The sequence below is a fragment of the Drosophila busckii genome, chromosome 2L (genome assembly GCF_011750605.1).
Source record: "Drosophila busckii strain San Diego stock center, stock number 13000-0081.31 chromosome 2L, ASM1175060v1, whole genome shotgun sequence".
NCBI classification, from domain to species: domain Eukaryota; kingdom Metazoa; phylum Arthropoda; class Insecta; order Diptera; family Drosophilidae; genus Drosophila; species Drosophila busckii.
Window position 1 is genome coordinate 12,358,762 of NC_046604.1, and position 22,427 is coordinate 12,381,188.

A 22,427-nucleotide genomic window follows, 5' to 3' on the forward strand; every position below is an offset into this window, starting at 1 on the left:
CAAATTCAACCAACCAACCAACAACAACAACAACTTATATCAAATTAATGTTAAGCATATAAAAGAATAGAAAGAAATCGTATTAAAAAATCTATACATAAATTAATATTAATAATGATTTAGTAAGTTAATCATAAAGTACAAAATCGTCAAAACACCAACAACAACAACCAAACAAAAATTCAATATAAATAAATTCTTAATCAATCAACAAACACAGTAAAATGCAAGCAATTTGAAAAAACACACCAAGCCACAACAACAACAACAAAATAAAATAGTTTACAATAAATAAAATAACAACAACAACAACCGGACAACACCAACAACAAAAAGCAACAAACACGGATCAATACCAAAGATGGAGGCAAAATTCTTGACTAGCGCTCTTTCATTCCTTTCGATATTCTTAGCGATTTATGCTCAAGCATTTGGTAAGTGCACAAAATGATTTTAACAGCCATAAATAATCTATTATAAATACCACATAACTAACTATAAAAGAAAGCCCCAAAAACCTTAATGTATAAGCTCTCTCTCTAATTTATTTAATGTCTATGCGCAAAGAATATGCAGAACTGTCAAAAATGACTAACACACAATATGCAAACCTTCCCACAATCTTCAATAACTAGTCCTTGGCTCAATTCAAATCGAGTGCGCAATTATTGTGTGTGGTCACCAGAAATCACCTACGTGTCTCTTTTTGTGATGTCCGAATTTATTGTTTTGCTTACTGCTACAAATTTTCTTCTTCTTATAACGTGCCTGACCGTCACGCCGCCAGCAGAACTTTGGCATATGGTATAGAGGTGTGGTCATAAAGCAATTCCAAATTTTTATTGCTAATTTTCTAACTACATTGTGGTCGCGAATAAAGTAATATGGGGATTAAGAAAGTGTAATTTACTATATGGGTGCGAACACTTGCAGATTTCCCATTGTAGTCCTTGTTGGAATATATAACTAATTTTTAAGCTGAGCTATAAATAAAAATCTTTGATTGATCATGATAATAGGTTTGCATACAATTGACGCAAAAACCTAAAAAATCAGCACATAATCATTAGTGTGCAATTTTTTTAATAGTGCTAATACTTATTTTAAAGTAACTTAAAATAAATGGCAATATTTTAAAAAATATGTATGATTTGAAATAAACAGTTCGTACATTGTGTTTGCTTTTGAACAGACAGACTGTAATTAATTTAAGCAGCTTAAGCTATAGCTCTTTTTACATTGTTCTCAGTAAGCTTTACTGATAACTTAAATGCCTTGGCTGTGGTTTTAATGATAACGTAAAAAGAAAGTTATTTTTATATAGTCAGACATGCAGTTAGTTTCAAGTATTCTAGTTATCAGTTTTGACTGCCAACCATGTATTGATTTAAAGATTTCCAAGTGCTCTAGAATACATTATCTAATAAGCACATGAGCCTTAACACGTTGATGCCCAATTATGTGTTTTGGTTGCTATTGCAGTATAAGCTTATCAGTTAGAGCTCCAACTAAGATTAGATTAGATTAGTTTAGCTGAAAAACATATAGTAGTGTGTGTTTAATTAGTTGCTCATAAGCTATAAATTTTGATGATAATTAAAAACGTGTGTATTGTTGCCTTTCTTCTTTCTTGTGTTACATATTCATATATATTTTTGCTAGTGGGTAACGAAATTTAATTTATGACTGCAAAGAGATGCCAAAAAGTTCTGCTGGGTGCACTAATACTAATGCACACACATACACATACACTTATACTTATACTGAGAGCGAGCACTTTTCTTGGTGCTTGGTTTTTATTTTTTACAATGTAAGCACGCCAGCTCAGCTCTGTCCCCCCCCCACCCACAGCCCAAAGAACAAGCAAACAGCCAAGTGGCCAACAAGCAACTCTCTCTACCTCACTCTCCTCTCGCTCTCTCTGTCTATCTGTCTCTTGCTCTTTCTTGCTCTGTCTGTTGTGTCCACTCGCTGTCTATGTTTTTGGCCTTTAGTTAAGTGTACTTGTACTTTGATATTTTTTTCTTCTATTGCTTTTTATTATAGTTTAGTTTGTCGGCTGCGGGTTGCGGGGGGCTAACACTGGGCTACGACATTGTGTATTGCTATTGCTTTTAACCATTTACCTCTCACATTCTCTCTTAGCCGCGCGCTCATTTGATTTTTCAATTTTCCAAACAATTGCAAAAAATGAAAAGCTGTAGAACAAAAACAAAAACAACAACAACCACAACAGCTACACATTAGTATATGTATTAAGTTCATTTTAGTTGAAATCGTTCGATACATATTTATGTATGGCTATTTATTTATTTATTTTATACTATTTCTATTTCGTTTTTTTTCTTTTTGTTTAACTTGAGGTATTTACACGGTCGCCCAGGTATAGAGCACGCCGGTACCTTCTCCGCTGGCTGTTCTGGCGTATTTGTGTGTCGATTCCATTTTGTCTGCTTGTTTATATTAACTCATCGACATCGACCCGGCGGTACACTCTCAGTTTGGTTGTTGCATTGTTTATACGCTGGCTGGCCATCGTTTCCATTTTAGCCTTTGCCTTGTTTTTATCTCTATGTGCGATGGTGTGCCCATGCCCGCATGTCTATTTATTATTCTAAGCATACTCTTCTCATATACATTTAACAGTTTTAGCCAGACCAGGCCAGTGGCATACCTGGGCCATTCATCTATTGCCAGCGATTTACACATACTATAGCCATTGGTATTAATCAATTTATTTTTTCTTTCATTTTTGAATTTATTTTGTATGCAAAGCTGGTTAACGTGAGCTGCTTGGCAAAGTCAGCAAAGCATAAAGACAATTTTATAATTGATTTTATATTTGACACATGTGCTATATGTACTATACACTGACAGAAAAAGTCAATTTGGTATTTAATTTACCAATTGAAATGCATAAAAATTACAATATTACGTATACGTATTTTATTTTCATTTATTGTATACACATATATTTACTTCGTTTGTATTATAAATTTTTGTTTATGCCTATTTTTTTTCAAGTGTATATAAGCATTTAGCTAATTAGCAATTTAGAAATTTTAATCGTTAGTCTGTTTATTTAACTTTTTTTTCTCTTTACTTTGTTTCCATTCATGCATATTACATTACTTTAAGTTCTTAAGTTTTCTTCAAGCTAATTGCATACACATTTATATAATTTTTTTTTTAATGACTATCAATTTTTATTCTGCACATGTTTTGTTGTTGTTGTTACGGGCTCTGATGTTCTCGCATATACAGATACAAAATATTTTCAATGCTTTCTGGAATTGTTTACGTAAATATACAAAGAAGAAACTTACGTTGCTGCACACACAGACAAACGCGCACCTTTTTGTATATGGGGTGATTGGTTTAAACTTTTGATATTTCCAACGTTAATTGTTTTGCACGCATTGTGAATTCTAGATTTAACGAACTATAGCAGCTGCTGCTGGCTAGTGTACTATATAGTATGTATCAAAGTAAGGGGGCAATTATATGAATCATTAGCTAGTCGGCCTTATAAAGTTCGCTTTATTATTCTACTCGTTGTTGCTGCTATTGTTGTTCGTTACTTCAAAGCGAATTGCGTAGGCAAACCGAAAACCACGTGTTGTCCAGGTGTTTAGATTGGCTTGCGTATGGCTTTTCCCACAGCCCCGTGGATGCGGCCTTAACCCCCTATTGAATTTCGAATTTTCAATTTCCAATTGCGGATTGCTAAGTGACGAGCAGCGAGTAAATAATAAACGAGTAAATTATCCTGTCGCTGGGTATTTGTCATTTTGTTCGTTGTTTTACTTTTTGTTATTAAATAAATAGAAAATATTTAAATTTCGAGGAAATTTTAAAGACCAACGCACAGTGCACAGTGGAGCAAACTTGCTGTATGTTTGCCTTAAAATGTAACTAAGCAGACTTTGTTTAACTAATGTTTGTGCTTAATAAATAAGTAAATTAAACTGTCGCTCGCTGTTTGATTCGTTGTTCTAGTTTTTTCGGGAAATAACAAATATGTATGTTAACCAATTTATATATTATTGCCTTAAAATGAAACTAACCAGGCTTTGTTTTTAACTTTTGTGCTAGAGCTCTTGAACATTTCTGTGCTGTGCTGTTCTGTTGTTTTGCTTGTTGGCGCAAAAACAATATTTTTTTATACAAGACAATAAACATGAAATGTAATTTCCCTTTCAATGTCGTTCTTTTGCACCCAGCGAGAACGAAAGACCGCGCGTCATTGTTGCACAGATGAAAAGAGCGACCGCTGCCTTGCCACAAGGAGTGGGCGAAGGCAGCCGTGTGATTATATTGTTTTGAAATCTCAGTTCTCTGTCTGTCTGTCTGTCTGTGTGTGTGCAACGTTGTGAGCCAAGTACAAACTGCTGTGCGGTGTGTGTGGCACATTTAGCTCCATATAGAGGTTGTGCCTCAATGTTTCCGCTTGTGCCAGATAATGACTGCTTAAACAGAGCAACACCCACAAAGTTACAAACACACACACACACACAGACACACGCATACACCTATATATTTATGTATAGGATATATCAGTGAATTGCAGCTTTTTGCATTGCATTTTGCTCTGCTGCGTTTTTATGCTAATTTGCAGCACAAACTGTTGATGGGGAGAGCGACCGAAACGAAACCGAAACGCATGAGAGGGGATAAACAAAGAGTAAAGAGAGTGCGAGAGTTGTTAAACGACTTTTGTATTTTCATTCTTATCTATTGCGTGCCTGGCCTTTGCGTATATTTGTCTATCTCTCTACCTCTCTCTCTCTCTCTATACCCTTGTCCTCTAGGCTCTTTATATTTAGAGAGCAGTGCTCTGCGCTTTCATTAGCAGGCACCTGACAAAAGCTAAAAGTTCACACATCGTCTATTTAGAAGCAGACACAAGGCACTTATACAATATATATATTCGTCTGTCTATATATATATATATATATATATGTATCTATATATGCGCATATGTGTGTTTATGGCTTTGTTCAACTTATTGTCTGTATATATAAATTTTCACATATTTAAAAATAAATATATGTATATAAATATTGTTATATTTTTTTTTTTGCGTGCGGAACAATAAATGTATATATTTATACTATATAGCCATGTCTGCCTTTGTCTGTCTGTCTGTCAACAAAATGAGCTCAATATACATATATTTGGCAATTTCCAATGACGTTTGCACCACTGTGCAGCGCGACGACAAGTGTATTGCCTGCTAGACATGTGTGTGTCTGTCTAACTGTCTGCCAGCGTATTTTGTTTCTCATTTATGTTCGGCTTTTCATCAATTTGGTCGTCGCCATTAAACTAAAAGTCGTCATCGTCATCAGCAGAATCTATTGCGCTCTCCCTCCCACACACACGTTGTCAAATCAATCAGTTACTATAGCTAAAAAAAATTTCCATTGTGTGACGTCGTCGTCAGCAGCAGCGAAAGAGAGCACAGATCTATGTGTGTGTGTGTTGTTGTCATTTAGCTTTAAATAGTTTGAGCTGCACTTTAGCAAGCGCGCACTATCTGCATCTCGCTCGCACTTACTTTGATTCCTTTGTGTGTGAGCAATTAAGACAAAGCTTGAGCTTTTCAATTGTTGCAATTGTTGCCGTTAGTTTCTTCAATTTGTGTTGTGGTACAATAATTGACATAAATAGTTTTCTGGCCATGTTCACAAACCAGGCCAAAAATGAAATATTCACAACTGTCCGTCCGTCCGTCCATTCCGACATGTTAGCTGTTGCATTATTTATTGAATATTGCAATGAGACAAGTACAGCGCTACTCAAACTGCGATCGCTGGCATGTCAAACTGTTTGCCTGCTGGAAATTTCGCATCTAAGCCAATTGTTTATAGCGTTTAATTAGACAACTAACAGAGGCAGAGGAAAATACATAAAATATTTTATATACCAGGCAGCACTGTATAAATAAAACGATGGTTTTTCTCAATGCCTTTTACTCAATGTACATAATACTTGAAAAAGTTAAACAAGTGTTTTGTTAATGTTTGTTTGCTTAAAATCTTTTAATTTGCATTACCAAAGCAAAAAAAAAAGCAACGATCCAAACGAAATTCAAGTTCTTTGGCTCAAATAGATTTACAGTTTGCAAGTGTGCATGTGTGTGTGTGTGTGCTGCAAAAATTTTTTCTAAATCTACAGAGAGCGCAGCAGAGAAAGAGAGCGAGAGAGCATGCTCAGACGCCTAGTCATGTTCATTTTGGTTGCTTTTGCTAATTTTAAAATAGACAAACAGTTCTTTTTTGCTTTTTTCATTTCAATTTACACACACGCATACGCAGACGTTGCTGCCAGCGTCGCTGTCGACGTCGACGCTGCTTGTTACTTGTTTTTTTCGTACGGCTTTGTTTGCTTTAGCAAGTAACTCTCGCTCTGCGTATTTAAATATTTATGTTTGCTTGTATGAATGTACATATAATCTTTAGACTGATTATGCTAATCAGCAAAACAGTTAGCTTTTGTTTAACAACAACAACAACAGCACTGACTCAGACTCAGTCAAGTGCAGAGTGCATTAGACTGACATTTGCTTTCTCTTTTTCTCGCACACACACACACACAAACAAAGGAGAGCACGCGCTTTATTTGAATTTGCATTTGTACTTAACGCTTTACAAACTGCAGTTGTAATTGTTTTGTTTTTCACTTCGGCGTTTGTCAATTGTTGCGCGTGTTTTTCGCATTTAATTGGCATGTTTCGTACAATTTACTTAATGAATTTCACGTTCACTGACCGACCGACCAGCCGATCCAACTCTCAATTTATTGATTGAATTTCGCAGCTGTGTGTGTGCGTGCGTGTGTGTGTGTGTGTAATTGGCGTTCAATTGTTCAATTGCTGCAATCAGACAGCTGATGCTCCAACACTTAAACTTGCTTGTCACAGTAGTAAAATTAGCATAATACGCACACACACACACACACACACACACACACACACACACACACTCAAGCAATCATTTATTATTGCATGCTAATTAAATTTGACATGTGAGTTATTTTTTCACTCTCGTATTTATTTTCCTGCAAATTTGCGCTGCGTAAATATTTTAATTGCCTCTGGCTATAAAATTGTGCAAATGCAAATGTTCTGTTGTTGTTATTGTTGTTGCTAGCCATGGCCCACAGGCTCAAAGCGTTCATTAAAAACGCATAAAAGCAAATTTCGACAAAAAATACATTTATATAAGTACACACATGTGTATTTAAAATGTAATAAGCATGCTGCATAACAATGTGTGACATACATATATAATGTTTGTCTGTATGGCTGGCAGCCATAAATTTGATTAAAGTTTTAGTTTGGCAAATTTTATTTGTAGCGCGCGCTCGCTCGTTCGCCCATTTGGCAATAGGAATGCGACAAAAAAAAAAAAACAAAATAGACAAAACTATGCTAGATGAACAAGCAATAAACCATAAATTTCTTGTCGCACCGCTAGCAACAACAACGAGAGCAAAAAGCTGCCAGACAGCAGCAGTTAAAACATTTAGGGCTTGCCGGCGTGAAAATTATGAGAGTGGGCGAGTCAACAAAATGTAAGAGTGTGAGAGAGCGCATAAGAGTGTGACTGCGTGGTGAGTGGTGAGGTAAGGTGAGGTGAGCTTGAGGTGTGTTACGCGTGCATAAATTTATAATGCTTTGCATGTGTGTGTGTGTGTGTGTGTGTGTTTGCTCTTTGTTGTTGTTGCTTGCACTGGCTGCGCTCTTGTTTCTTTTTTTTTTTGACTTGTAAATGAAACTGTTGTCTGCTTGCGCTTAATTTTCTATAAAACTGTCAGGCTAAAGAGCAGAATGACAAAACAACAAATTCTGTTGCTACACTTGCACAATATCAGGCGAAATTTATATTTATATTTATTTGCATATTTATGTCTCTGTCAGCTGATAAGCGTGCTATTTTATCTGCAAATAAATGTACTAACATTTATGTTTATTTGTTTGTTTCACATTTTTTGCACTGAGCGCGCGCACAAATTTATTGTCATATTAGCCGTTTAGCTTATCAAATGTGCCGCCGCTGCCGTCTCTGTGATAAGCCAGCTCGTTCTACAGCGTTGATAAGATTTACTTTCCGGCACATGGTCATCATTAAGGGGACACAATTATGGCAATATTTATGTATGTGCGTACACATCTCCAAGGCTCAACCGCAACGCAGCTGACGTCATTGTTTGTGCTCTTACTCAATGGTCAGGCCGTCAGTCAGTGTCTGTGTATGTGTGTGTGTGTGTCTTTGGTTGGTCAGTTGATGGTAATCAATTTCGATTGTGAAAATTAAACGAGTTGCGTCAGAAATCCACACTGTTGTTAACCGCACGTATGGACGTACGTACATACAATTGAAAACGATTAACAATGAACTTTGTTAGCTCTCAATGTTGTATAACACGTCATACGTATCGTATACGTAATTTATGTTACGTATACGCAACAGTTGATGCTTTACTACTTAGTTTAATCTTAGTTTCAGTTCTTAGCACTTTGTATATATTATTGTACACAAATTTGAGCTGGATATGCCATATTTAACTATCCTGAACTAGAGTTTAACGCAAGACTCTATTTTGAGCTAAAAATGAAAACGTAACGTTATCATGTTATATATGTTACGTTTGCGTATACTCAACATTCGCTGTTTTTACTTTTACAGCTGAATTTTGTTCGCATTTAATAAATTGTGCAATTTTGGAATTTATTTTTGGGAATTTCACATTTAACAAATTTAGTTACTATAGTTGTTCAAATCAAAATAGATATGCAGCAGACAGAACACATTCCTCTAAATTAACAAAGCGCCAAAGCTAATCAATGAGCTCTGACGCAAATAAACATAAACATTTAATTTTAAATACCATAAATATTATTTTCCAATATTAGTATTTGGATTTGCTCACTTGTAGCAGTAAATATCATAAATAACTTTGACGAATGTTGTTTCAATAATAAAAAACAATACTCATAACACTTACAGCTATATTTACCAACTAAGTATAACAATAAATACGTTTTTATCGTTAAGTCAACATACATATAAACATATTTTAATTCATGCATACAAAGCGTTGTACTTTTAATTTATTGACATGAATTCAATTCTTTGTTGATTGATTGTATTGTATTATTGTTTGTTTTCTCTTTATTTTTCATTTATAAATACAACTAGTTATCTACCCATATACATACAAACATGCATAAATATAATTTTGCAACTTGGTGCTGAAATCAAATAATCCGTAAAATGAATATTATAAAAATCAATAAATGAAAAGGAAATTGAACGATAAATCCAACACATGCTCATCATGTCCATATAGAAGTATCAATTATGCTGCTCGCTATACTCGCTACTCGCCAATAAATATAATTTAAGCGCGCGTAAATGATTCAACTTAAAGTACTATTTGGTTTTATTACTTTCTTATTATGTGTTTTAAGTTTTTAATGATTTTTAAGTTTGCGACGCCCAAAATGAAAAATGTTCCAAGCAGTCCCAAAACGATAACTCTATACTCTATTTCTTTCTCTCTCTCTATCTCTATCTCTATCTCTCCCACTTTCTCTCTATTTATGTAACTTTTGCTGTCTAACTGTCTTGTAACGCCTCAAAAAAAAAAAAACCAAATATTTGTATTCTATTCTTCTCGTATTAAATTTAATGCCGGGGGCCCTAGCGAGTAACGTGTTAAACGATAGCGACGAGTCCACAGAGTTTGCACTCGCTGTTACGCCGGTTATCTACTACGGCGACTCGTATGTTAACATTGGCGAACCGTTCTTCATCACCTGCATCATACCCATAACCGAGAAGGTGCATTGGCTGAAGAACGGCGAGTCCATAGTCCGTCACAATTTGCGTCATGGTCATGACGAGCACTCCTACTCGTTGACAGAGACACCCATCGAAGGTGAGTATCTGAGCAGCTATCCAGCGAGTAGTCTCTTTCTCTCTCTCTCTCTCTCTCAACACGTGTTAACCCTCACCTCATCACCTCAGGCGAGAAGCACAAGATTGAGGCGCATCTGAATGTGCGGCATGCACTCAAAGTGCACGAGGGACGCTATCAGTGCAATAACAATCATCGATATAACGGTGGCTATCATGTGCTCCACGTGCGCAGCAATCGCCAGGATGGAGAGAGCCCCACAGAGAGCGGCTATCAGACTATAGACGAGCTAACGCCCAGCTCGCCGGATGAAATATTCACACGTACCTGGATGGAACAGCAGCAGCAGCAGCCCTCGGAGTCGCAGTCGCCGTCGCACAAACAGCACAAGGTCTTAACCCATACTCCGCCAATGCGTGCGGCTGGCAATGCAACTATAGCTGACTATAGCTGGCCGGAACTCACCACACTGCCATGGCATACTTCGTCCGCAACTGCGCTGCAGCAGCCGCATCAGCAGCGTCGTATTATTTACTCGGCCACGCCGCCAGATTATCCACCGCCACGCCTACCGCTGAGCATGGAGCATACAGCGCCCCCAGAGCCGCCCACCATACAGCTTTACAATCAGACACTGCCAACGTTGCCCCAAGTGCCCAATGACATGCTTGACGTTGACCACGACGTCACTACCAGCGTCCTAACAACGCATCATCCGCATCATCATGAGCAGCATCGCGAGCATCAGCTGCAACTGCCGCCAGCGCAGCCGGGACATCGCAGTGACAAGTATCAAACGTATACGCCGCAGTTTATACCGCCGGCGCTAGGTGGCGCTAGCTATACTTTAGCGCCGCCCAAACTCACCACGGGTTATACATACACCAGCAACAATGTGGCGATTTTACAGCAACAGCCCAAGACGTTCTTGCCTATCAAGAAGGGTGAGCCAACACACACACACACAAACATACTTACACACACATGCATACATTTAAAACACTCATACACACACACACGCATTTACTTAAACGTCAAGCTCACCTCAACGTCTTCAACTCTCGCTGTCACTCATTTGTTTTTTACATGCATAACATCCTATAAGCCTCGCTCTCGCTCTCATGCCCTTAAGCTCTCTTCGCTCCCTCTCTTACTCTCTCGCTCTCTTACTCGCTCGCTCGCTAGTTCGTTCGTTCGTTTTGATCGTTTGTTCTAAGCTGTGTGCCTCACTTGTTAGTTACAAATATATTGGTGTTGTTGTTGGCTTTGTTATTTTTTTTACACATATATGTATATACTAAGCTCTTCGTGTGTCGCTGTCGCTATCAAAAAAATACACACACACATACATACATACATTAAAACGCAGCTCAATTAATTTTTTATTTCATTCGCAACTCTGTGTGTTTGGCAAAATATTTTATGTGTGCTTTGATTTGTTTTATTTTTTATTTGCTCTGTGTATTGTTATCGTTGTTGTTTATATCGCTGTTCTACTTTTGCTTTGTTTTAAGTTGTTGTTTATTGTTGCTTAAGTTGAATATTCAATACTCATGCTGCTGCGTCAGGTCAACAGCTTTTGATTGATGGTGCGCCATTTTCAAATTCAATGACATCTGCCATACATACATATACATATACATATGTATACATATATACATATGTATATTTGTTTGTATGTCTGCGCACTTGGCGATAAGCAAGCAAATAAAAATATTTTAAGCCTGTTTCGCACTTGCTGTGCTTACATATTATCGGTTATCGTTATCGCATTGGACTTTGCTTTTACTTGTTTTATTATTGTTGTTGTATTTCGACTGCATTTTAATATCTCAGCTACATATATAAATATATATTCTTTGATTACAGCTAATAACTTGTTAAACCGCTGGATAATATAAATAAAAATTAATTGTAATTGTAAGCAATTAATTCAATTAAAAAAACACATGACCGCGCGTAAAATAAATTTATTTGATTTCAGTCCAAGTCTTAAAATTAAATATATATTTATATAAAAAAAAAAACAATGTATGCCTAGGTAACCAAAAATAAACCTTTTGTATTTTATAAATCATTAAAAACCAAATAAATTATTGTCTGTTTTTTTGTTTATTTATAAGTTTTTTTTTAAGTTACTATTGTGGGTTAATTATATGACTTTATTTTATAAATGTAGCGTTTGTTGCGCATTTCAGTTGCACTTGGTGTATTTTTTTTCTTTCTATTTTTATAAACTGTTCGTTAGCTCTCATTAATTAAATGTGGTGCGCTCAAATTGCAAACAAAATATCAAATTTGAGACACTTGCTCCCCAGCTCATCTATAACTCCTCCCTATCTTGCTGTCTCTCTTGCTCTTTACTCTTATAAGCGCGTACTGCTCTCCCCTCTCACAAGCACTATAAACAGCGCGCTAGCTCATGACTAATGACTTTTATATAAACCCGACCCAACCCCAAAATACTTTCCCCCCAAACCCTGCCCAAGCCATCTCTCATTATATTTATATATATATATATATATTTGAAGCGCTCGCCTCTCAATTCTTATCTACAAAATATACTCAACTTATACTCTATAATTATATATAAATGTTTTTTGATTTTAATTTATTTACGTAGTTATTAATGATACATTTATTTATGTTAATGTAGTTACACTTCTATATACAATACATACTATATATGAAATAAGTTTGCTCATTATAAAATATTTTACTAATTGTTGATATTTCTCTATTGTTATTATCACAGAGCAAGATTCCTTGGTACCAAATTATGACGATGCGGTGCACCATATGAAATTTTACGATATACGAACGCCGCTGGTGCTTAGTTGCGATATAAAAAATGCGGATCCAACGGATGTACTTATATGGTAAGCTTTAAATTAAACTGAACAAGCTAAAACTTTCTCTCCTCCCCCTCACACTCATCCCTAAGACTAGTTGGCAGTTATAAGAGCAATCATTTTAATACGGCACAGCTAAGCACTTTTGCTTAATTATGTTGCCTACTCTTAACCCCAACACACACACACACAGGACACCCGAAACCCCCTTGCGCCCACACTTGACTGACTGACGTAACCTGTAGAGGGCGCTACAGTGGAATGGGGGTGTAACATGGCGAATAGTTTGCGGCTGTCCGTATATATGTGTATGTGTGTGTGTGTGTGTTACGGTAATGACACTTGGCTTGGGCTTGGGCTTGGGGCCAGGGACATAGCTTTGCGTGCCTTCCATCATGTTGAATTAGTTCCTGCATAATTGGCACCAAAATTGTTCAAGAAAGCGACCGCAATTTGGCTAATAAGTTAAAACTCTCAAGCCTTGACAAAAGCCAAAACAAAAAACTATTGACGGAGCTCAAGCTATGGGGTTAGGTCCTTATACTTGCGTAGATGGTACTAATTATAGAATGTATGGATTCTTTATAAATATCTATAGCAAAATTGATTGGAATTGAAATTGAGGATGAAAGTAAAAAATTGCCTAGAAAAAAAGAAAGTCAGAAGACTTGTGGATAATTGTATAAAGGCATTCCTATATTATATAGAAAGTGTAGTATTTTCAATTCAATTAAAATTTATTCTATAAAATAAGCTTAGAAAATCAGAAATGAAACAAAGTTAATTTCGGCTATCTATATTACAGTTTTAGTGCAGTTCTATATATTTTTGAACTAATCAAATGTCTTATCTATTTACAGGAAAAAGAATGGCACTACTGTCGACAAAGTGTCATCGCTGAATAATCGTCATAAATTGATCAATGCTGAGAGAAAGTTTATAATTGAAAGAGCGGAAGCTCACGACGATGGTCCTTACAGCTGTGAGTTCAAGGGCGTGAGCAAAGAGATAATTGCAGTTGGTAAGCCTTCCAAAATGAAAGCAACTAATTTCGTTAATAACATTTTGAATTGCCTTTTGCGTTCGCATTTGCAGCTCGCGTGATCGTACGAGTGCCTTCAAATACCGGCGTAGTCGAGGGTGAGAAAATGATGATTCCCTGCTCAGTTGTCGGCAGCAAACCTGAATTGTCATGGAGCTTTGGTGAGTATATCTACAGATTGATAAATGCAAAATGATTTACTTTCATATTTATATTTGCAGGCAATTATACTAATATAACAAATAGCACAGGTCGCTATATACTGAAAAAGGACGATAATAATGTGGAGAACGCTATACTTATGATTGAAAATGTCACTCTGGATGACAGAGGCGAGTACAAGTGCCATGGACGCAACGATGCCAATAGGGCAAACTACACTGCCAATGTTGCCAGTGATTTTACAACTGTTCGTGTGAAGGGTGAGTTCGCCTAGTTATGCATAAAAGTTAACATTTATATTAATATTATTGTTCTCGTTTTAGGTAAATTTGCTGCCTTGTGGCCGTTTCTCGGCATCTGTGCTGAGGTTCTGATTCTTTGTCTGATTATCCTCATCTATGAGAAGCGACGCAACAAGAGCGAATTGGAGGAGAGTGATACTGACCCCCAAGAACAGTAAGTTTGATAAACAAAGCAGTAGCAACAACAACAACAACAGCCACCACCACAAAAGCAGTCCACAACAAATACAACAACAACAACAAAACACCAAATATGTTATAGCAACAACAACAGCCATAACAAGCAGCATAAAGTTTACATTTTAGTTTAAAAACAAAAACAACAAAATAAAAAACAAACAAAAACTGCATATTAAAGACGTTTGAAGCTGCATACAATGCAATGCAACAACAACAAACAAACACTTACACACACACACACACACACACACACACATGCGACGTACTTACACACATATACACACACACAGACAGACAGACCGGAGACACAGCAGCAGCTACAAATTTAGCACAATTTCTCTTAGTTAACAATTTATCTTTATATATATAATAACAACTTGCATACAACAAAAATAATTGCACAAAAAAAAATGAAACGTAACAATTTTTGTTGTGTGTGCGGCGCGCATTTAAATATTTTTGTTTTGCAATTTATTTTTGCTACTTTGTATTAAATGTAACATAAAAAAAATGATTTAAAAATTTATGTGCATATGCAAAACTTTAAAAATGTGCACATTTATTTTCATAATATAATTTTTAGTAAGCAAAAAGTTGTACGTGCCGCCAGAAAAAAAAAATCAGAAACTTGTTATAAAAAAAAAGCTGCCTAGAAAAAAAAACACATAATTTACATTTAATTTCGAAAGTGTGCTATTAAAATTTAATTTTTGCTTTTGCTTAAAAATATATTGACACACCTACACTTACACACTTTAACACTGTACGTAGTTTTATAGCCAAATAAATACTATATATATTTATATGATCTATATATATACCAATCTATGTATATTTATAAACACTTATTGCCTTATATAATTTTTCAATGTCGAACATAATTTTTGTTTGCTGCGCTTGGTTTTTTGTTGCTTTTGAGAAAAACAAAAAAGGAAATTTATACAAAAAAAAAAGCTCCTCCCCAACATACACATAAACATGTTATGAACTTTTGTTTTAAGTACTTATTGTTAAATTCTAATTTAAATAATTAGCATCGAGTGCAACGCAAATTAAAATATACACATAATACTACACACACCTTCGAAAAAATCAATCAAATTCTATTGTTACTTATGTATATTATTAATGCCTATTATAAATGACTATCTAAGCTATATTTTTGCAATAAAATTTTTGTTAATAACACACACACACAAACCTATGCAGACATGCATACAATTAGTTTAGAATGCTGGCAAATGCATCGAAATCAATGAAGCAATATTATTTTAAATATATTAAAACTATCGATACAACTATATTCAATTTTAATTACAATAATTGATATTACTCAGCAGATTTTTAATGTCTCAAAACTATTGCGCTTAAAGATTTTTAACATTGACTTAACGCTAAGAAATTCATTTTTATTGAGTAAACAAAAGTCAAGTTTTATTCAAATACAATTGTGTGAAAACTTATTCGATAGTATCGATAACAAGTAGGTTAGCTTAATATTGCGATTTCGATACATTTACAGCGTTTTACATACTCAATGCTATTGCCGTTTCTCGACATGATTTATGAGTAATTTGTAGTTTTCCCCCCCTGCCACAACTGTGTCTCTCCCCTACAATTAGTTAGTCTTTACACATACACACACACGTACACACATACAGACAAGTATTTGGTTTTCTATACGCACCCTTTATATTTTTTTTTGGATTCTCCGCTATTTGTTTAATTGCTTTTAGTTGCAGTTGCATTTTGCAGTTATTTTTATTTGATATTTTTCCTTAACTGTTTTATTGGTCTTGTATATTATGTTTATAAATCAATGCTGATAATATTTAAAGCCAACAAATTATTACTTTTTTCCATCTATACTTATATTATTATGTTCATATATAATTATGTAAAAAACTTTTGTGCTATTCAGTTTTTGATTATGATTTTGTGCGTTTTGAGATTGATTTCAAAAGAAATATAAACTGTAAATTAAAAAAACAAAAAAAAATAAAAAAAAAACTTTATAAAAACCTTGCATTTTTTATTATTGTTTTGTGTATAATTTAAATATATTTTTTGTACAGCTTGCTTAACCAAACTATTGTTTATTACATGCCATATGTATATACGTAAACACGTGAGCATCAGTATTAATATCCGCACCCAAGTGTGGAGTTTGGAACCAACTATATATGTGTGCCTCTATCAGCGCTTGATTTTCTGTTCGCTTTTCGTAAACGTAAACTTCGAATTCGTAGTGCCAAGTAACCAAAAAAAAAAAAAATATATATAAAATTGTAGTTAATAAACATGAGAAGCTAATCAAATTGTATTTCATTCTTTTCTTATTTTTCCTCCCCAAAAATTTATCAAATTGTTTAAACAATTGTCGCAACTTGTGTATGCCGTATGCCGTAGTTGATAAAGTTCGCAATAAGTATTTAATTAATGCATAAGTAAATAGGTAAAAATAAAAACAAAACATCATCACACAGCCTGTGCGCAGCTTGATTGATTGATAATAGATTGCTACAAATCGATTGTCGATTAACGACAAACGCTAACGCTAGCTATCGTTGCGCCCCCCACCAACTAAAAAAATAAATATCCAATTGACAAATTTTTAAGAGTGTCTCATCAACTCAGCAACGCATCCTTAACAACAACTATTACTACTACTACTACTACTAGAACTACAGCAACAATAATATTAATTAACAAAAACCAGTAGCCTAATGTTTGTACCACCAACAGAAGCAGTTAATATGCAACTAACGTCAACATTTTTTTTTGTGATTTCACAAATTTATTAATTTATTTTGATTGCTGCAACTGAAACGTTTTTTTTATTATTTGTAACTGATTGATTGATTGACGCTCCCGAATATTTATTTTCTTATAGCAACTATAAACATTTTTCTAGTGAAAAAAAAACTCTTGACTCATGCGATATTGCAATTTATTTCTATTGCAGGAAAAAGAAAAGGAGAAATTATGATTAAAAATTCCTAAAGACAGCTTAGATAAAAACAAAAAATAAAAACAAATGCAAATATTGAAATAATGAAAACCAAAAACATAACAATGAAAGCATTATATTATATACATACATAATATACATACATACAACTAGCAAATTGGGTGACCAAACCACCTCCGGTACACCCCTTCGCCACCCCCTAAAAACCCAAACACTCTTCCTCACTTCACTCATCCAAACAAGAACTTGAAATTACTTTTGTTTAGTGGAATTGTATTAAAATAAACATTTTGAAATTGTGTATTATGCGAATATGAGAAATGTGACAAAAGTTAAGTGATAGCAGTTGCAACCCTAAACTGCACGCTGGCAACCCTAAATGTTGAAGAAGATGATGGCGCGCTGTACCGCTAGACGACGACTACAATTACTAATGGCGCCCTCTTTCTCACACACACACACATAGTACACAGACACAAGCATAAGCCGTAGTTTTAAACGCCATTTTGAGCAAGAAATATTGTACATAACCTCAGAGAAACAAATAAGCAAAGAAAGAAACAAACAAATGTTAATGTTTATACGACAAATTCTTCATTTAACTCTATGTAATAATGATTTGTAGCTAGTTTTTTTTTTTTAGTTCGAGTTCTTGAGTGCGATTAGTGAAAAGAATAATATTTAAAAGATGAAAACTTATGAAAACTTCAATTTGAAGTAGTAAACAAAACAAAAAAAAAAGAAACAACCAAGAAAATACTGTTGAAAGCGAAATGTTAAAATTTGTTTATTAATATTAGTTAATAAAAATAATGAACTTTTTAAACAATTAAGTAGCGCGTTATGATTATATTTTAATAATTAAAAAACAAAAACAAAAAGGAATAAACTATATAAGAATTGTATGATGAAAGTAAAACAAAACAACAACTACATTGTATATTTGCATAATTTTAAACTATGAGAAAAAAAAACAAAAAATTAAATAAGAACAACAAAATGCGTACTGCCAAAACTTGTAAAGTTCAGTACTAGTTGCTTAAATTATATGGAATATATATGATTATAAATTATAATTATGATTATGACAACTTTGCCTCATTTTTGGTAAACAAAATCAAAAGAAAAACAAAAAAACATTAAACGAAAACACTGTTACTTATAATAATCATTTATTTATGTTAATTGTTAAACACTTTTGGTTGTATTATGTATGTATGTGTATAAAGAAAGTTTCACACATCCTCTTAAAATGTTTATGAAGAAGATGAAGCAGAGATTTCCGTACCATAACTTAAAACTAAATTGGAGAAGCCTTGTTTATAGTACTAGTTCTCTCTCTCTCTGTATCTCTCACTCTGTCTTTCTCTTTTACGGTCTTTTTGTTTTCTTACTGTTTTTGCCGCCACCAAAGCTTTAAATATTTACATAGTAAACTGTGTTCTCAGTAAATAATGCATATAAATTTAAATTAAATAATATTAAAATAATAATATTGACTAAAAACACGTGTCGATTTGTATAGTAAACTAATGAAATTAATTAACAATAAAAGGTATAAAAAATTCGTGTTATATACAAACCAAACAAAAGGGATGATTAAAATTAAAACTAAACTAATATCTTATTGTGTATGTGTGTGTGTGTGTGTGCACATACACACACGCATATATAAGCTAGTAAGCGATAACTTTTTGAAACCGTCGTAATCGATAGACAACTCGTTAGAGTTTACAATTGATATCGAAATGCCGTAATTTCGAAATCGAATTCGAATTTTGTGTATAAGTTTTATATATATATTTTTTTTTTTTTCATTTGTTGTACTATATATTATTTATTGTTGTACAGTTTGTGGCTTATTTTGGTGTAAAACTGACTATTTGTGACTATATAAAATATGTATAGAAACTATATATATATGTGTATTGTATACAAGCCGACGAAAGAAGTTTCTTTATTGCTTTAGTCGCCGTCTCTTCACTTCTTTCTCAACCAATATCATACATAGACACATACACACACACACTGACACATACATACATGTGTATATTAAGACATAACCCCTTGAACTGATAAAGTGAACCCACGTTGCTTATTAACACCAATAATAACAAAAAGATCAACAACAACAGCTACGATACCTATTTACTGCTATATTGTATGACGGAATGTTACCCACTACAACAATTATGACAACAAGAACAACAACAACAAAAACAAAATGAACTTACTACAGTAAAACATAATAAACAATGAACTTTGAACACTCGTCAACTATTGCTATATATACAACATACATAAACTAAAAACGAAAAAAAAACAGTAATAAAAGTAAAGAAAAAACAACCAACTATACATTATATACATATATATATATATACACTTATATACAACAACAAAGTACATACGCAGTATTGTATGTTTTTGTTTTCTTTATTGTACAGTACAGAAACAAGAACAAGAACAAAGCCTGACAACAAATCGTGTATCCTAAATGAAAAACGAACTCCTCAGTATATTTGAAAAATATAACGATTATTTATGCGCCTTCTTTTTTTGATTATTTACATTATGATTGTTATCGATAACAAGCTTAAACTAAACCATAACTTAACTGGCACACAATTTTAAAAGCTCTCTCTCCCCGCGTTAAGCGCTTCATACCAAAAGAAAAAAGAAACACAAAACCACAATTAAAACGTAAGCTACAACTTATATATTATATATATATACAATATACATATATATGATTAATGATAAAAAAAAAAACAGAACGTAATTTTAATTAGCCATGTAAGCCATGTTACAACAAATTGGAACAATTCTAAAACAAATATACATACATACACGCACGCATACATACATATATACATGCATAGTGTAAGCAACAAATTTATAATTTGCCATGCATTGCATAATATAAACTCAACAAGATAATCAAAGCTGGTATATGATGGTTGCTCGTATATATAAATACGCTTATACATACATAGATTGCAAGTCACATATGCTGAGAGTGCATTTTATAAACCCAACATTTTGTTATCCCTTAAGCCTGTGCCAACAAAATTGCACGAGAGCGTTGGGCTGGGCTTTTAACAGTGCTGTTATACGTCTGTTAAGCTCAGCTTACGTGTGGCTGTGTGTTTGTCTGTGTGTATGTGTCTCTTGCTTATTTTGTCGTTAAGCCTACGTTCGTTCGTCTCTTCTCTGTTTCTCTTACAAATACGCTTAGTGTAAAGTTAACATAAAAAAAAAGTAAAGAGTATATGCCTTAGGGTTTCAGTAGGAATACAAGCTAAATGTCAACCAACTTGTAAATGTTGTTTTATAAATTTAATTCCCATGTATGTAATGTATGTGTGCATGTTTGTGTGTGCGTGTCTGTATGTGAGTATGTGTGACTTGCTCTCTGTGCATAAGAATAATAATAATAAACATTTAACCAGTTATACATAGTATATATATGCACAGATTTGTATATGTAACTACGGGTAAATCGTTCAGTTAAATTTACACGTACACATATATGCATATAATTCTATGAATGTATGTATGTGCTGCCAGTTAAAAGAAGTTTAAACAATTTGCAGCCAAAAATAAAAACAAATAAAAAATATCGAATATCTTTTTGTGAAACAATTTACCAAGAGGAGAGAAAAAAAATCAATCAAGTGCCCACATATGTATGTATGTACCGCATATGTAAACATAATTACACATACGTTAGATAGCGTACACTAAAAAAAAAAAAAAACAAAAACTAAACATTTCACAAATATTTTGTTTAATTTTTGGCTGTTTGTTAACACTGGCGTTAAACATATTAAATTTAAAGAAAGCAACAAATTTGAAAACGATTTGATAAGAATCCAGGCGTCTTCAACTAGGCATTGCTAACTATTAACTCTGAACTCTTGATAAAAAAATATGATTTTTTAGCAATTTACATACATATATATTTACATACTATAAATCTAGTAAATGAAGCATACATAAAACACATGCATATGTATGTACATATAGTATATATATACCTATCTATAAATTTAACAAGAACAACAAGAACAAATGAATCACAAGTCAACAGGGCACAGCGCTTCTTAACTAACGGTACTAACTATGTATGTATATTTATATTCATTTCGATGAGCAACTTTTTTAAAACAAAAAAAACCAACGCTAAACTTACAATTACATATAACTATAAATACTAACTAAATATAACAAAAAAAAAAAAACCAAAACAAAAATGAGCGAAAAAACTTTTTAAACTAATATTTGAATTGAACCCGCAAAGTGTTCATTAAACTAAATGATGTTTACATTATATACATACATACACACACACAAAAGTACATAAACGACATTTTGTATGCCTAACAACATTTTAGTGTAAACAAACTATGACAACAATTAAACAACTTGCATTACAATTAATACAAAACAAAAATATTACAAAAAACCAACTTAAAACTTTACGAATTTCACGCCTAATCAATCGACTTTCTCTATATATTTATATATATATAGTACTGCAAACACCAATAAATTCTTAATTTCGTTTTTAGCACTAATAAAGAAACCTATACTTTATTTGTTTAAACAATAACATATATTATATGTACAGAGTTTTTAGCGCCAGCAAGCCAGTTAAAAATAATAATGATAAATATTTAAAAAATAAATTCTAAAGAACACACAAAATGTCGTCACTAAATTGTTAAAAAATAAAATGAGACACATACATACACATACTATACAATACATACATACTATATAAACAAATGGAAAGTAAAATAAACAGTTATGTAACAACTGCATTAAAAGAAGGAAAACATTAAAATCAAATTGCAATCTACACAAGCGTTAGTAATAAACAAAATTTGTACTATAACTAAGACAAACCACTTCCCGGCCTACACCCCCATAAATCCCCCACAACAACACTCTAAACACTAAAAGTACCGCAAATTCTACATACTGAA

At 33.6% G+C, this 22,427-nt stretch overlaps 1 protein-coding gene across 2 annotated transcripts; it reads left to right on the top strand.

Annotated features, from left to right (window-relative positions):
• The first annotated feature begins 268 nt into the window (after positions 1-268).
• LOC108605554 (neuroplastin) lies at positions 269-18,177 on the top strand. 2 transcript variants are annotated; one of them, XM_017995318.2, is made up of 9 exons: positions 269-434; positions 9,715-9,948; positions 10,038-10,871; positions 12,683-12,806; positions 13,640-13,800; positions 13,875-13,982; positions 14,043-14,243; positions 14,307-14,439; positions 17,431-18,177. In XM_017995318.2, exons 1-9 carry the CDS (start codon positions 362-364, stop codon positions 17,456-17,458), a joined length of 1,896 nt encoding a protein of 631 aa, XP_017850807.1. In that variant the 5' UTR covers positions 269-361; the 3' UTR covers positions 17,459-18,177. The 2 variants fall into 2 exon arrangements, with proteins under 2 accessions (XP_017850807.1, XP_017850816.1); XM_017995327.2 differs by lacking the exons at positions 9,715-9,948; positions 10,038-10,871.
• Positions 18,178-22,427: the final 4,250 nt, after the last annotated feature.